This window comes from Mastomys coucha, unplaced genomic scaffold (genome assembly GCF_008632895.1).
Source record: "Mastomys coucha isolate ucsf_1 unplaced genomic scaffold, UCSF_Mcou_1 pScaffold23, whole genome shotgun sequence".
Lineage (NCBI taxonomy): Eukaryota > Metazoa > Chordata > Mammalia > Rodentia > Muridae > Mastomys > Mastomys coucha.
Window position 1 is genome coordinate 58,776,851 of NW_022196906.1, and position 14,897 is coordinate 58,791,747.

The 14,897-nt window shown below is 45.4% G+C and overlaps 1 protein-coding gene across 3 annotated transcripts in view; it reads right to left on the reverse strand.

The window, feature by feature from the left end:
• The window catches only part of Dis3l (DIS3 like exosome 3'-5' exoribonuclease), a 37,105-nt gene that overhangs the window by 8,840 nt on the left and 13,368 nt on the right, over positions 1–14,897 (reverse strand). For 2 of the 3 annotated variants that reach the window (XM_031344139.1, XM_031344140.1), the window contains exons 4-11: positions 14,643–14,778; positions 11,522–11,698; positions 10,688–10,766; positions 8,426–8,605; positions 5,400–5,569; positions 3,912–4,073; positions 1,134–1,381; positions 542–634 (exon numbers count right to left, since the gene is read on the reverse strand). In XM_031344139.1, coding sequence (XP_031199999.1) covers positions 542–634; positions 1,134–1,381; positions 3,912–4,073; positions 5,400–5,569; positions 8,426–8,605; positions 10,688–10,766; positions 11,522–11,698; positions 14,643–14,778 — 1,245 coding nt within the window. Of the gene's footprint in view, positions 1–541; positions 635–1,133; positions 1,382–3,911; positions 4,074–5,399; positions 5,570–8,425; positions 8,606–10,687; positions 10,767–11,521; positions 11,699–14,642; positions 14,779–14,897 lie in introns of those variants that run through there. The other variant, XM_031344141.1, reaches the window with a different exon arrangement.

The window sequence follows — 14,897 nt, forward strand, 5'->3', positions numbered from 1 at the left end:
TATATATATATATATATATATATATACTTTTTTTGGTTAGAAACAGAAGCAGTTTGCTCAGAAAGACCAGCACTCCTCTTTATATCTACTGTATGCTAGTATTTTTATAAAAAATAAAAATTACACAATCCATATTTGTATATATTAAATATAGAAAAATATTCAAGAAATCAGTACCCAGGAAAAAATAATAGGAGGGTGCCTCCTATCTTTTGGAGCTTACTTACTAGTGTTGGAGTGGCTGACTTAGGTGTTCACTAATAAATAGAAACTCCCTAAGCTCACCGACCTTCTAAAGAGCAGCGTCCACTGGAGAATTTACCATGTTCTCCTCAGCCTGTGGACGGCTTCAGAAAGCTAACATCAGGAGAACAGAAAGAAAGGAGGAGACTGGAAAAATAAAGCTCCCTGAAAGTATATATGGAAGGGAAGAAGTCAGTGGGGAGCCTAGGCGCTCCGAGAGCAGTGGGTAGGGGTGTGGACCGAAGGCGGCGAGAGCACAGTGGAAGGCAGGCAGCTCTCAAGGTGAAATCAAACTCACCGGTCAACGCCTCCCAAGAGGGAGCAGAGGTCTGCGCTGAGGATGGAAGGCAGCATGTCATAGCGGCGGTCCGCTAGGTAGTAAGTGGTGGCCCTGGAATGACAAGTGACGTAACTGACCTTCAGCAGCCAGCAGAACTGCTGACGGCGTGGGCTGCAGGAGGTAAACAGCCAGTGCAGGGATGGATTCCCCCGGGGCTACTGCTCTCCATAAAGCGGAGCGGCTGCCTAATGAAATGGCTCCCGTGAGCCCACTTGACCAAGTCGCACTGCTTTGGCTGAATATTCCTCCACTGATGTAGAAAGTAAAAGTGACACGAATCTTGGTTGTATGAGAAAAATGGTGGCATAATGATCTAGCATCGATACAGAATGCTGTATTACATGTGAAAACTTACTCATCTTAACTTTGGAGGAAACAAACGATGGGTAAAAGGTTAAGAAAGGACACAAACTAATCAAGGTACTATTTTCCTGAAGGTGGGACTTCAGGAGAACCCAGAAGAGATTTTTAGGACTGTGCAAACTAGAGATAGTGAGTATCTGGAACTAACACAGATACTCAGCGCAGTGCTGCCTTCCAATAGGGTTACCTTGTTCTAGCTTCAACATCGATGTAAGAGTTGGGGGCCACAAAGTGTGTGACATCAGCAATGTGGACCCCGAGCTCCAGGTTGCCGTTACTCAAGGTTCTGACTGAGAGCGTATCATCCACATCTTCGCAACCTTTGGGGTCGATGCTGAACACAAGGTGGGTGTTCCTCAGGTCCTTCCGTTCTTGCTCTTCTTTGGGACTCACTTTCCAAGGGTTTTCTGGTGTGTTCACTGGCATCTCACACATCTGCACCACAGACCAAGTATTCAGAAACCCAAGCACCACAAGGATCTGTAAAAACCCACTCTATTCAGAGGGGCTGGAGAGATGGCTCAGAGGTTAAGAGCAATGGCTACTCTTCCAGAGGACCCAGGTTCAATTCTCAGCACCCACATGGTGGTTCAAAACTGTCTGTAACCCTGGTCCCTGGGATTCCTATGTCCTCTTCTGGCCTCTTCAGACATCAGGCAGTCACCATCTATCTTGTCTCATTGTACACTAGCCCGGCACGCTCCAATGATGCCAGACTGGGTGGCCATCAAACCTCGGGGGTCTCTGTCTGTCTCCTTTCTCAGAACTAGGACTACGGCAAGCATGTGTCACTGTTGCCAGCTTTTTAAGTGGGTTCTGGCTGGAGTGCTTTACTAAGTGTCTCATTTGCCTTCTTTTGATTAGTAACTTCCTTTAGGTGCCTCACAAGTGTCAGGCACTGTGCAGTCAGGAGTCAGCAGAAAAGACAACACTGAACACCTCGCAGTCCTGTGACTTCTGATAGCCTCATCAGCTATGGGGCCAGAGCAAGAATGAGCAGGTAAAGCTGACGTCTGCATTGCATCCTGGTTCCACATGAGCCCTGAGTTGAGCTTTTAGCTCAAGTCAAGCCCTGAGGAGAAAAAAAAAATCTACACGATCCCTCCAAATAAAAGCTTATTTCTTAAAGATAATTTAAGCAAGACTAATCTGGGGCATTTTCCCTCTATGATTGCCTGTTTAGGCTATCAATCTACAGCTAAGTAGGCTACGGGGGAGAGAGCTGTAGTCCTGGGAAGTCTAGTTCCTACTTCACTTTAGTCTCACATTTTCACTAAGAGGTGCCAAGCAAGCCAACAAATAATTTTCAGAAACTAATGTTAAACATAAAAATTTAATTATGTAAAATATTCTAAACTTAATAATGTACAATAGTTTACAATATTTTCTTATTGTGACTCCTGTTCTGTCAGAAGCTATAATGAAAATAGGAACCCCAAACGCTCTTGATGGTAATTCACACTGGGGCAACATTTTTCTGGAAAACTATCTGCCAATACATAACAAACCTATTTAAATTTTTTATGCCCTTTGGCTTGGTGATTTAACTTTAAGGATGGCATTCCAAGGGGATGATCAAAATGAATAAAAAAGGCAACACTGATTTAAAAAATGTTTCAAGTAACACTTTTTTTCCAAATACTGAAAAATTAAACACTACTGATGTCCAAAAATTGAGAAATGTTTAAGCAAACTAGGGTAAATTAATTTCAGTAATTTGTCTTAACTACTAAAAATAAGTAGGCTATGTCAATATTTAAAAACCATTTTAAGTGAAAAGGGCAGACTGAACGTAAGCGCACACAATGGCTATGACCACGAGAGTAATAAAGGAGATTTATGGGACTGTGAGACCTCAGTGATGTGCTTTTTTCTGTAGAGGTTCAGAAACCATCTCATAATGAGCCTGACTTTTTGACCTATCCATCTCTAGTTGGGGCAGAGCTTGGTTGAGTCTGTAAAGAAGATCTGCAGGATCGGTGTGGTGCAGGACCGCTGTGGTGCAGGACCGCTGTGGTGGAGGACCGCTGTGGTGGCGCACACCTTCAATCCCGGTGCTCCATCAGCAGAGGCAGGTGGATCTCTGAGTTCCACACCAGCTAGGGTTATATAGTATTACCTTGTCTCAAATCAATAAATAAAAAAACTGAGGAGGCAGAAGGAGGAAGGGGGAGGAGTGTTGGGGGTGGGCCCTGACTTTGAGACCCTGACATGTCATTTTAAGCACAGCTGGAAAATATAAAAGTTTGGGAGCTGTGAAGTTATAAGAAACTCCATCTATACTTGGAGTTGGCTTTAGTTTAGTCAGTGGGTTGGTGCACAGTATGGCATCTTTTCAGGGATGGGGAGAAGCCCAGTGAGTACAGGGCTCGCCATACAAACACGAGGACCCCGAGCTCCCACATAAAAAGCTGGGAGCATTGGGACACCTGTAATCCTAGGGCTGAGGAGGTGAGTCAGGAGGATATCTGATGCTTGACTGCCCCCAGCCTTACTGAGTTAGTGAGCGGCACAGTCAATGAGAGATTCTGTCTCAAAAAATGAGGTGGAGGGGCTGGAGAGATAGCTCAGCAGTTAAGGGCATTTGCTGCTTTTCCAAAGGACCCAAGTTTGATCCCCAGCACCCATGTCAGCTTACAACAGCCAGATCCAAGGGATCCAACATCCTGTTCTGGCTCCCCAAGTGGATATGCACACATAGACACATACATACAAAAATAAAAATAAAGTAAGGCAGAAAGTGATTAAGGATAATGCTAGAGGTTGACTTCTGGCCTCCATATTGCATGCACAATTACATGTTCGAGTGTGCGTGCACTCACACTCTCTCTTACACACACACACACACACACACACACACATACACACACACACATGATTTTTCCTTCTTCAAGATGAAACAGCAATAGAAGCAGAAAGAAATATATGTCTATGTCTCTGGACCAAAAGCCTCAGGGAATCTGACCTGGGCTTCCGAGAAGGGGACCACAGAGATACTGTTCTCTACCAGGATGGTTGCTATCTCTCCTTCCAGATCACCGATTCTCCCTAAGACGCGCACGAAGTGTCCATTTGGATACACTGATGTTGTCTCCCAGGAATCAATGCGCACAACCACCCTGAAATCCTATACAAAGGGAAAAAATACAATGTGAACCAAAGCTGGAGTTAAGTGGCCCAATCTGAAGCATCAAACTAAGCAGATAAGCCGTGCAGAGCACACACAGGCCGACCTGCACAGTGCAGAGCACACACAGGCCGACTACTACACACAGTGGCCTATTCTGAGGGGGCTTATGCTGCTCTCTTCAGATGGCTTGCTGGTATGCAAGCCACTGGCTGATGTCTGAAAGGAGACATTACTTCTCTCCTTCAGACAACTGGGACAGAAATTCTAGTCTGCTAAAGAAAGCCAATTGTAACACATAATAGTTAACACTTGAAACACAACGGGTACAACCCACTAATGTAGGGTCCTAACTAACTTTAAGACAAGTCTTAAGAGCTGGATCTCTGTGTTTACAAGCCTCTCTTCTAGAGGACCTGCATCAGGCAGCTTGTAATCCCCTGTAAATGTAGTGCCCGGAGACCTGACACCCGTTTCTAGCAGCTCATAATCTCCTGTAACTGTAGTGCCCAGAGATCCGACACCCATTTCTGGCTTGTGCACATATCCACATACATTTACAATTAAAAATAACATAAATCTTAAAAAATAAATAAAACAACAGTCTCAATTTCTAGTATGGGAATTATGTTCTAATTTCCTTTTAGTCTTAAGCTGCTCCTTGGTAGGAAAGACATTATCAGTGCTAGGTGGACCTCTCCACTGTCCAGCAACTCAGACATCCTGGAAAGCAAAGTGCAAGGGTCCTAACTGGCCTGAGAGTCCCCAGGGAGCTTCCAGAGGCAAAGGTAAGGGTTAGGAACATTCTACTCTAGTGTCTCATTTACAGCCTGTAAAGTAGTAGGCAAATTAAGTCAGACATTGCTTCCATTCTCTGCCCCAAATGAAAGTTAATTTCTGCATTTCTTGTTTATGCTTTCTCTCTGGCGCTCTAGTCCTATACACATAATCGATCTGTGAAGTCACATTATATCATCCCTGCAGGACATTTGGATCATATTTCTGTATCTTTCCCTGGAAGGAAGCTTGTTAGTCTTGGCAAACTGTGTGTATTGAAAGTTTCTGAGTTGGACAGCTGGATAATGTATGTTCACTCAGCTTGTCCTACACAGCTCTTTCTAGGACAATTTCTCTATGGCCTTCATTTATTAACCATGGACTATTTAATAGATGGTTCTTATATATTTAGAATGTTTAAAAACAGTATCTCAGAGTGCCAGATACCATCAATAATTTATTTCCTCTTATGCAGAGGAAATAACAATGCTTCCTGGTGCTGCTTGGAAGCAACAAAGACCCTGGCGGAACAGAGCGCGGGGCAGCTACCTGGAGGGCCTCCGCTTGCTGAGTGCTGATGCGGATCTTGGGGATTCTGTAATCCCACGGCGTGACCAGAATCTTCTGGGCATTTTTGCCCTGAGTCTGGACCTCTTCTTTGGATGGAAATGTCACCACATAATCTCGCCAGTTCTTTTGAAGGATGCCTACCACTCGACCTTGACGGAGACAAAACATAATATGGCACTAATTGGTTAGTCATCTCCTCTGGGCTGTGAGAGTGGAGGGGCGAGGAAGTGAACAAAAACCACACAGCTCCTGTCCTCAAGCACACAGCTCAGTGCGTTTCAGGACCTGCTTTCTTAGCACTTTAAATCTAATTTTTTAAAAAAGAAGATGAATAACTTTAAAAAAAAAAACAAACAAAAACATTGTCAGCCAGGTTCATGCCTCCAATTACAGCACTAGGGAGGCAGAGGCAGGAGAATCTCTGTGAGTTCAAGGCTAGCCTGGTCTACAAAGAGAGTTCCAGGACAGCCTGGGCTAGATTGAGAGACCCTGTCTCAAAACAACAACAAAACCCTATCAGCCTTACTTTTTCTGCAGAGACCAACATGACATTCAGAACGTTCCCGTGGCCCTTCTGTCACCTCCTCCTGGAACTTAGGGCTTGGTATGCTGGGAAAAGTCAATGGTTTCCATCCTGACTTAGTTACTCACTGTTTGTTTTGTTTTGTTGAGTGAGGGTCTCACCATGTAAATCTGGCTGTCTTGGAACTCATCATGTAAACCAGACTGGCCTCAAACTTCACAGAGATGTATGTGCCTACCTCTGCTTCTCAAATGCTAGAATTAAAGGCATGTGCCACGATATCCAGCTCTGCTCAATGGTTTTTTGAGACAAGGTTGACCTCTGTCTTACTACTGAGGTACAAGCACAGCCACTAGGCCTGGCCTTTCACTTGCCTGTTATTTTTCTACGCAGCCCTGGCTGTTCTGGAACTCACTATGTAGATAGGTGGGACTCAGACTGCCTCCACCTCCCAGCACTGGGATTAAAGGTGTGCACATCACATGTGGCTTTTGACTTGTCTTTAACCCTTGCCTATCTGCTGTGAGCTTCCACAGTCGCCTGTGTTCTCTCCACAGTTCCACTCTCTTGGTCCAGTGGGAAGAGCAAAGAATACACATTCTAAGTCCAATACATAGCACTGAAGCCAGGGAAAGAAAACCACAGGGGCTAAAAGGTGCTTGTTTTTCCCCACAAGATTTTCATGTATATACATGTATGTGTGTATGTGTGTATGTGTGTGTTTAAGCTAGAAGTCAATCTCAGGAGAGTCTTTGGGAGCCAGTAACCTTGAGTTTTGAGATGAAGTCTCTCATTGGCCTGAAGCCCCATCTTAGGCTAAGTTGGCCAGCCAGTAAGTTCCAGTGATCCTCCTGTCTCCACCTCCACAGTGCTGTGATTACAAGCATGTGTCACTCTGCCCATTTTTCAAATGTGAGTTCTCATTATCAAATTGAGGTCCTTGTTGCATGCATGTTACTGACTGAATCACCTGTCAGTCAACTCACATTTAAAGGGCTACTGAGGAATACTGAGGAGCTGATGGGATGGTCCTGCTGTGGGTACCTGAGTGAGACCTGGCTCTACAGGTGTGGTGTAAGCTTAGGAAGTAGCTGGACTCAGGCCATATGTCTCTGTGGATGTGTAAAAAAAAAATGTTTAGAACAATTCCAGTCCTCTGGGTGGCTCAACTCTAAGAACATATTTTCAGTTTCCTGAGGATGAAGAACGTTGCAGGGACAGTAGTAGGCTTAGGGCAGATGTCAGGAGCCTTGTGTTTTTCAAGTTTGACAGTAATTTATAACTTGAACAAATGATTGCCATTAAAGCATTGAAGAATTCTGAATAATATTGAAGAATAACTGAAGAATTAAAAAGCAATAACAATTATCTGTCTATAAACAACTCATTTTTTATTCTATAGCCCAGCATATCTGGCTGCAGGTGCACGTTTAAACTCTAACCTTCTTCAGTAAACACTTGCATGTATGTTGGTTCTGGGCTGATTTCTACAATGAGAAGTCAGGCATCTCCTGAAGCATCTTCAGGCAGAGTTGTCCACTGAACACCAGGGGAAGACCCCATGAAGTCAACCAGAGGTGAAGGAACGGCTGGAGACACAAGGTCAAAGACTGAACACAGGCTAGAGCATACACACCAGGAGGCCCAGGGCAGAGCATGGCACACCCAGCTTGCAGTAGGAGAGAAGAACCAGGACAGAAGCTGAGACAGGCAGCCAGGTGGGCAGGAGGGGAGGGAGCTGGGCTTCCTGCTGCCCAGAGCAGCACATCCATGAGCTGTTCACATGATATGACAATGAGCACAAGAAACTGAGCAGCATTTGGGCAGGAGGACCCTGGAAAACTGGATACAAGCAGACTTAGAGGGGTGGAAGAGGAATGCCAGACTGGCAAGCAAGCAAGGTTGTACAGAACAAAGAGAGAAAGTGGAGGGAAAGTTACGTAAACTGAGGCAGAGAAAAGGGGCAGGAGCTGGGAACCACACAATGTCCAGAGGGGCTTTTTGTTCCTTTGGTGCTGAAGAAGTCAGAACAACCCTGTGAGGGGTCAGGTCTGATTTTAAATACTTATGATCCCAGTGCTATGGAGGTGAAGACAGGAGGATTAACTTAAATACACTGAGTTTGAGGCCGGCCTAGGCTACACGAGACCCTGTCTCAAAAGAAGCAAAAAAAGGGGACTGGAGAGATGGCTCACAAACATCTATAACTCCAATTCCAGGGCTTTCAATATCCTACTCTAGCCCTGTGGGCCCCAGATGTACACAACATGTGGAGGCAAACATGCGCAGGCAAAACACGCCTGTACATAAAAGATTACTTTTAAAAACACAGTGTGAGGTAATACATATGCTAATTAGCTGGGTTTAGCCATTCAACAATGTATACCTATATCAGAACATCACATTATACATGATGAATACACACAATTTTCATTAAACAAATACAAAGTCAGGGCAGAATTGCACTTCAGGGTGGGCTCACCTGTGGGCATGGGCTCACTTGGGGACTCGCCCGACGCCTTGTCATCACTGTCATTCTCACACAGGGCAACGGTTCTTCCCTTCCACTCGCTTTTGGGGAGCAGCTCCACCACCACCACATCTCCATGGATGGAGCGGTTCCGAGCCTTTGAGCCATAGATGAGGATGTCACTGACCAAGCCTGCGTGCAGCACAGAGAAGCTCGGCATCAACGGCTGCCATGTCAGGAGCAAAGTCTCACAGGGAGGCATTTCAAATGGGCCCCTCTCAAGTCTAATCATTCTGCTGAGAAGTTTCCCTCTTCCAGGGGCTGGAATGAGTGAAGGGGTGAAGGGCCTGCCATACAAGGAGCAGGGTCTGAGTTTGGATCTTTAGAAACCAGGTCAAATGTCAGGTGTGGGCGCATGTCTGTAACTCATGCACTTGGTGGACTGGAGACAGGGGGATCTTGGGAGCTCCCTGGCCAGTCAGTCCAGCCAAAAGAGCAAGCTTCACATTCAGTGAGACACTGACTCAACAAATAAGGTGGAAGAGGTTGGGAAGACAGCTCAGCCTGCCTTGTAAGCATGATAACCTGAGTCCTGAACTCCAGCACCCACATAAAAGCCAGGGCACATAAACATGCAGTAACTACACACACACACACACACACACACACACACACACACACACACACACACACACACACACCTGCACCAAAACAGACTTCTTCCTTCTAAAGGGGAAGTCAAACAGCTTCTTTCTTCTCTTTCTGTGTAGACTGCATTGGCCTCAGACCTGTGACCCTACTGCCTCAGTTTACTGAGCTCTGGGTTATAGGTGCCACCGTGCTTGGCTTAAACTTCTTGTGTTGTGCCAGGTTGGGGGAGAACTAAGGCTGCTCCCATGCCATAAGGCTGGACAATGTCCTTGTACAAGGCACCCATCATTATTTTTTTTAAGTACTACAGTTGTTGACAGTCTCACATGGGTATATAACATATAATGATCACTCTTTACCTTTCTGTTATTTTGTTTTGAATACTTCCCTATACCATTGCTTCCTGTGTGTTACTGAGCTTACACTGGAATTGTGCCTAACCTTTTCGGGGCCCTGCATAGCCAAAGGAGTGGTCAGCATGTGGATGAACTACACACACACAGAAGAACCAGCAGAGGGGTGGAGGAACATGAGCCGTGGGAGCCACTACCTGGTCTCTTTCAACCCATTTTCTCCATCAAGATTTCTTCCTTTTACATTTCATCTTAGTTTCCCCCATTCTGCCTGAGATGTGCTCCCAGGAGAGCACACAGAGGCAGTTGAGGATGCTCAAGTCACAGCCTGGGCTGCAAGCTCAGCTGCACCAGTTAGCAGTGGGGCCTTAAAGGACCTGCTTCCTTTCCTTGTACAGCAGTTTAAGCACACTGCAACAAACCAGAAACTAGGGTTGCAGCTGGCTACAAGGACTAGTTTAAAATCCATAACACAGTAAGATTATAACTCTGGAGGGTGACAACCTGGTGAGAACACAAGAGAGGACCTGGAATGTGTGAGGTGAGGGCTGTGTGGTGTCACATCTCACTTGGTGATCTGAATCTCCTTATTTATTTGAGACAGAGTCTTTCTCTGTAGCCCTGGAACTCTCTTTGTAGACTAGGCTGATCTTAAACTCACTGAGATCCTGCCTCTGCCTACCAAATGGTAGAATTAAATTTTTTTTTTTTTTTTTTTTTTTTAGTTTTTTGAGACAGGGTTTCTCTGTGTAGCCCTGGCTGTCCTGGAACTCACTCTGTAGACCAGGCTGGCCTTGAACTCAGAAATCCGCCTGCCTCTGCCTCCCAAGTGCTGGGATCAAAGGCGTGCACCACCACTGCCCGGCATTAATTTTAAAGAATTAAAAAAATAAAGTCAGAAAAGATAGACAAGCCAGGCAGTGGTGGTGCACGCCTTTAATCCCAGCACTTGGGAGGCAGAGGCAGGTTGATTTCTGAGTTCACAGTCAGCCTGGTCTACAGAGTGAGTTCCAGGACAGCCAAGGCTACACAGAGAAACCCTGTCTTGAAAAAAAAAAAAAGAAATGACAAACAGCATAAGCAAAGCCTGAGGTTCAGTTCCTAGTACAAATATCCCAGCCCCAAATTGTAGATAAAATAAATGTAGGGGCAAAAAACCCCTAAAGTCCACACATCCAGTATACACAGGACTGTGCAGCAATCCACACTTCTTCACCATATAATGTCAGAACTGAAAAGGCAACATGGAAATACGTGGTTGGTACCGAACCTGAGTCCTTACTGCTGGCTCCTTGTAGGCGAACAAAAGCTTCTATCTGAGCTCTGTGCTTGTTGACATTCAGAATTCCCTAAAATCATAAACAAAAATCAGTGTAAACAAAGTCCTTTCCTGACACAGTTTTTAAAAAGTTATGAGATGATCATACCCTCAGCAGACTGTGGTCCCTGTCTTAACCAGTACGGCTTCTTTTCTTGAGAATACACTGCTAGCTTCAACTACTCTGTAGCTACACCAACAGGGCTGGGCATGCTTGTCACCAAGGCTTGGACTGCATTCAAGCCTTGGCCCCAGGAGAGACTTCCCAGTTGCCTGTTAGAAATGCAAAATCCTCAGCAGAGTAGTTCTGAATCTTGACTGTGGTGGATACACAGACTGCAGGAAATGATGTGGGTAAAGCAGTCACAGCTGAGGACTTACTGTATCAGAGTCCTTCCCTTAACCCCAGTAGCCCTGGGTTCTGGGTCCTGGGAAATCACAAAGAGGCCTTCCTCCAGAAGGGCAGGGAAGTGGCAAAGGAGGAAAGATAAATTCACAAATATAATTACATTGTTGTCACCTCCATACCTTCATGCAAAACTGTATGCCTTTCCCAGTGACAGAAGGCTACCGGTATACTTGTGTGACACTTGGGGCAGCCTAGGACTAGACTGTTAAGGATTATAGAGAAATGGCTCCCAAACAGCCTTAAGCTGGGCAGCTCTGCTTCCTCAAGCCTGTCCTGTGGCCAGGCATTGAACTTAGAGCCCTGGAGTGGAAGGCAAGCTGAGAAGAGAAAAAATATGCTGCTTGTTATCGATGCCCACCCTTCGCTGCCACCCTTACCTGGATGTAGCGTCCAGATTTGATGCCTGCTTCCAGTACTTCCAGGGGAAGGTGTTCCGGGTACTCTTTCCCATGGGTTTCCTGACTCTCATTCTCCCTTTCCCGGCGAGACTGAAGGATGGAGTCACAGAGCTCATGGGCAGCCTTCAAATCTGGCCAGAAGTTGTCCAGGTAATTCTGTGTTTAGTAATGGCACAGAGAGACACGATCAGATGCTGATTCTTCAACCCAGAACTACCACAAAACCAAGAGGTAGAAACACTGGCATGAAGACCTGAGTTCAAACCCCAGCACTTACATAAAAAGTGTGGCTTGGCTACAGATATGCCTGTAATGCCTGTGCTGAGCAGTGAGGACTTAAGAGACAGGAGGATTGCTGGGGTTTGTTGGCCAATAGCCTAGCTTCAGGGTAAGTAAGTTATGTCAAGGGAATAAATAAGGAAGAGATAAAGCAAGACATCCAGTGTTCTCCTCTGGTCTCCGTGTGTGCATCTGTGCATTCAGATGAGCACACACACATGCACAGAGCAATCTGTTTTTCCATGTATCTCACTTCTGAACATGATGGTCTACAAAGGACATACAGGAAAATCTATTTTACCTTCTTACATGTGATTTCAACTCAATTTAAGATACATCCTCTTTTCTCAAATTATCAAAGAGAGAAAACATCCTTCTGTGGAGGCCAGCATTTCTCCTGTTAATGTCACATCCCCCTAAAGGTTCCGTGCACACTACTGTGAGCATGGCGACTCTGCTCCTGTCACTTAGCACCACGGTTTTGTTAGGAAACAACCTCTTCATGAAGAACTTATCATCTTGGTTCTTTGCACCTAACTTCAAGTCCACAAAGAAAACTCTGTGTCTGTTCATCTGAGCCTCCAGTCTCTCTCTTCGTGCTGCCATTCACCTCTACGGGGCCCTTGGTCACACAGTTTGCTCAAGAACTGCTCTACAAAATAAAACTGTCCTATACTACTGGACTACAAAGAAAAGTAATTCTCAAAAAAGTAGAAAAATGTAATTTTAGTCAACTGTCCTCTGCGGGAACAAGACATGATATATTGCAACAGAAAAACCAAGTGACACTGTCATTAATATCTGGCGCCCCTGGAATTCTCTGGCACTCCAGAACACATTTTTATAGCACAGTCAAGAAAATTCTATCGGCAAATCTTTAGCAATTCATGCACATAGGAACCCTTATGGAATCTACAATTCAAAAATCAAGCTGGACATTGTATAAACTGACAGGGATAATGGAGGCTGTGTCTTGGTTTTTGCATCAGAAAATGCAATCAGCCAGTAGATTTGATTGGCCAAGTGGACAGACAGGCGAGGCTCACCACCTATGGAGTGATTAACAGTCAGCCTGATCTCTCGAAAGGTTCTTAAGAGATAGGAAGAAGCTGCTGCCTTGACAGCCTGAAGCAACTGCCACCGATAAAATGCCATGCCTGCGACCCAACAGCCTTCACAGACACGATGCCACATCTTAACTCCGTCGAGTGCTCCTACTCTTGCTCACACTCTATTCCCATGTGGGAGAGTGAGGGGGTGCTGACACTCAAGACTGGGAAGTGGCTCAGTTGGTAGGATGCCTGCCTAGAATGTGTGAAGCCTGGGGTTTGATAGCCAGCGTCACATAAACTGAGTGGTGGTCCACACCTGTAATCCTGGCATTTAAGTTTCAACTTTCCATGAGAATAGCATGTGTGTGTGTGTGTGTGTGTGTGTGTGCAGAGAGAGAAAGAAAGAAAGAGAGAAGGAGGGAGATTAGATTTAAAACAGTTTGCCTTTGTGTGTGCTGGAAATCATTAGCAGATAGAACTCTTGGGAGGCAGTTCAACAAGTGGCTAAAAGCTGCAGAGCCTGATTGTAGGGACCAGTTCTAGCTTTGTCACTTAGTAGCAGGTGCCTGTGAGCAGGTGACTTAGTTTCTCCGTGCTTCATTTGTCCTAGTGTCAGATGAGGTACTGGCCTAGCTCACTCAGTTGTTCAAGAACTGAAGGAAACTTATTAAACTAAGTAACATATTTATGCTTGCCATGGAAACGTGGTGGTTATTGCTAATGGGGAAGAAACAAATAAAACTACCACTGTGAAGGCAGAAACAAGAGACCATTGGCAATTTTAGTGTCAGCCTGCCACCAGCATCCAGCATCCCCCGTGGAAACACACACACGACTTAGGGCTGCTAGGAATAGGCAGTAGGAAGTACATGCTTAGCATGGTGAGACCCTAAGCTCAACTCCAATACTAATACACACGTGTACACACAAACAACCACGTCAACACATGTGACACACAATGCAAACACACAGCACACACAACACAGTTTCCTGGGTGCAGAGGCTTGCTAGGCTGCTCTTGAGTTCTGTGTTCCCCTTAGTTTCAGAAGCCAGCCTGAATTTGCCACAGTCAAGGCCACCTGGTCACCAAAAATGCTATAGACCATCTGCTTTTTCTTTTCTTTTCTTTTTCTTTTTTTAGATTTATTTATTTCCTTTATGTGTATGAGTGGTTTGGGTGTCTGTATGTATGTGCACCACATGCATGCCCAGAACCTGAGGAAGTCAGAAGAGGTCCATGTGGGTATTGGGAACGGAATCTAGGTTCTTTGTGAGAGCAGCAAGTGCAATTGTCCCAAACCCCTGGGCATCTCAGCAGCTCCATATGGACCATCTCAAAGTCCTCCTCCTGTTCTTCACTCCCATTTTTGTTTGTTTGTTTGTTTTGTTTTTTGTTTGCTTCCAGACAAGGTTTCTCTGTGTAGTCCTGGCTGTCCTGGCACTCACTTTGGTAGACCATGCTGGCCCTGAACTCACAGATTTCTGCTTGCCTCTGCCTGGCATTAAAGGTGTGTGCCACCATACCCAGCTCCCCTTTCTTCTTTTATGAGACAGATTCTCACTCTGTAGCCCAGGCTGGCTACAAACTTTCAGTAAGCCTCCTGCCTCAGCACCTCTAGTATTGGGATTACAGGTGTGGTGAAATCTACTTTCTCTTTTCTGTGTTGCCCAAGGATTTAGACTGAAGGTGTGTGTGTGTGTGTGTGTGTGTGTGTGTGTGTCCGTCTATATGAGCCTGTGTGTGTGCACACATGTGCCACTGGAAATACCTTGAAAGAAATTACAAATACGCCTTCTGTTTCACTTCCATACTGCTGAATGGCCTCTTCATCTTCTGTCACCATAACGATGGGCATCCTGTCCTCACAGTGGTGGTAGTACCAAACAGCTGAGTTGTATATGCTCCTGGGACAGCAAAGGGTGGTGAGCATCCCAGGCACAGCACTGTTCAGAATGTCACACTTGGCTCACACTGTCATTCTGTTTCCATATAGCTAATCATTCTTTCTTTTTTTTTTTTTTTT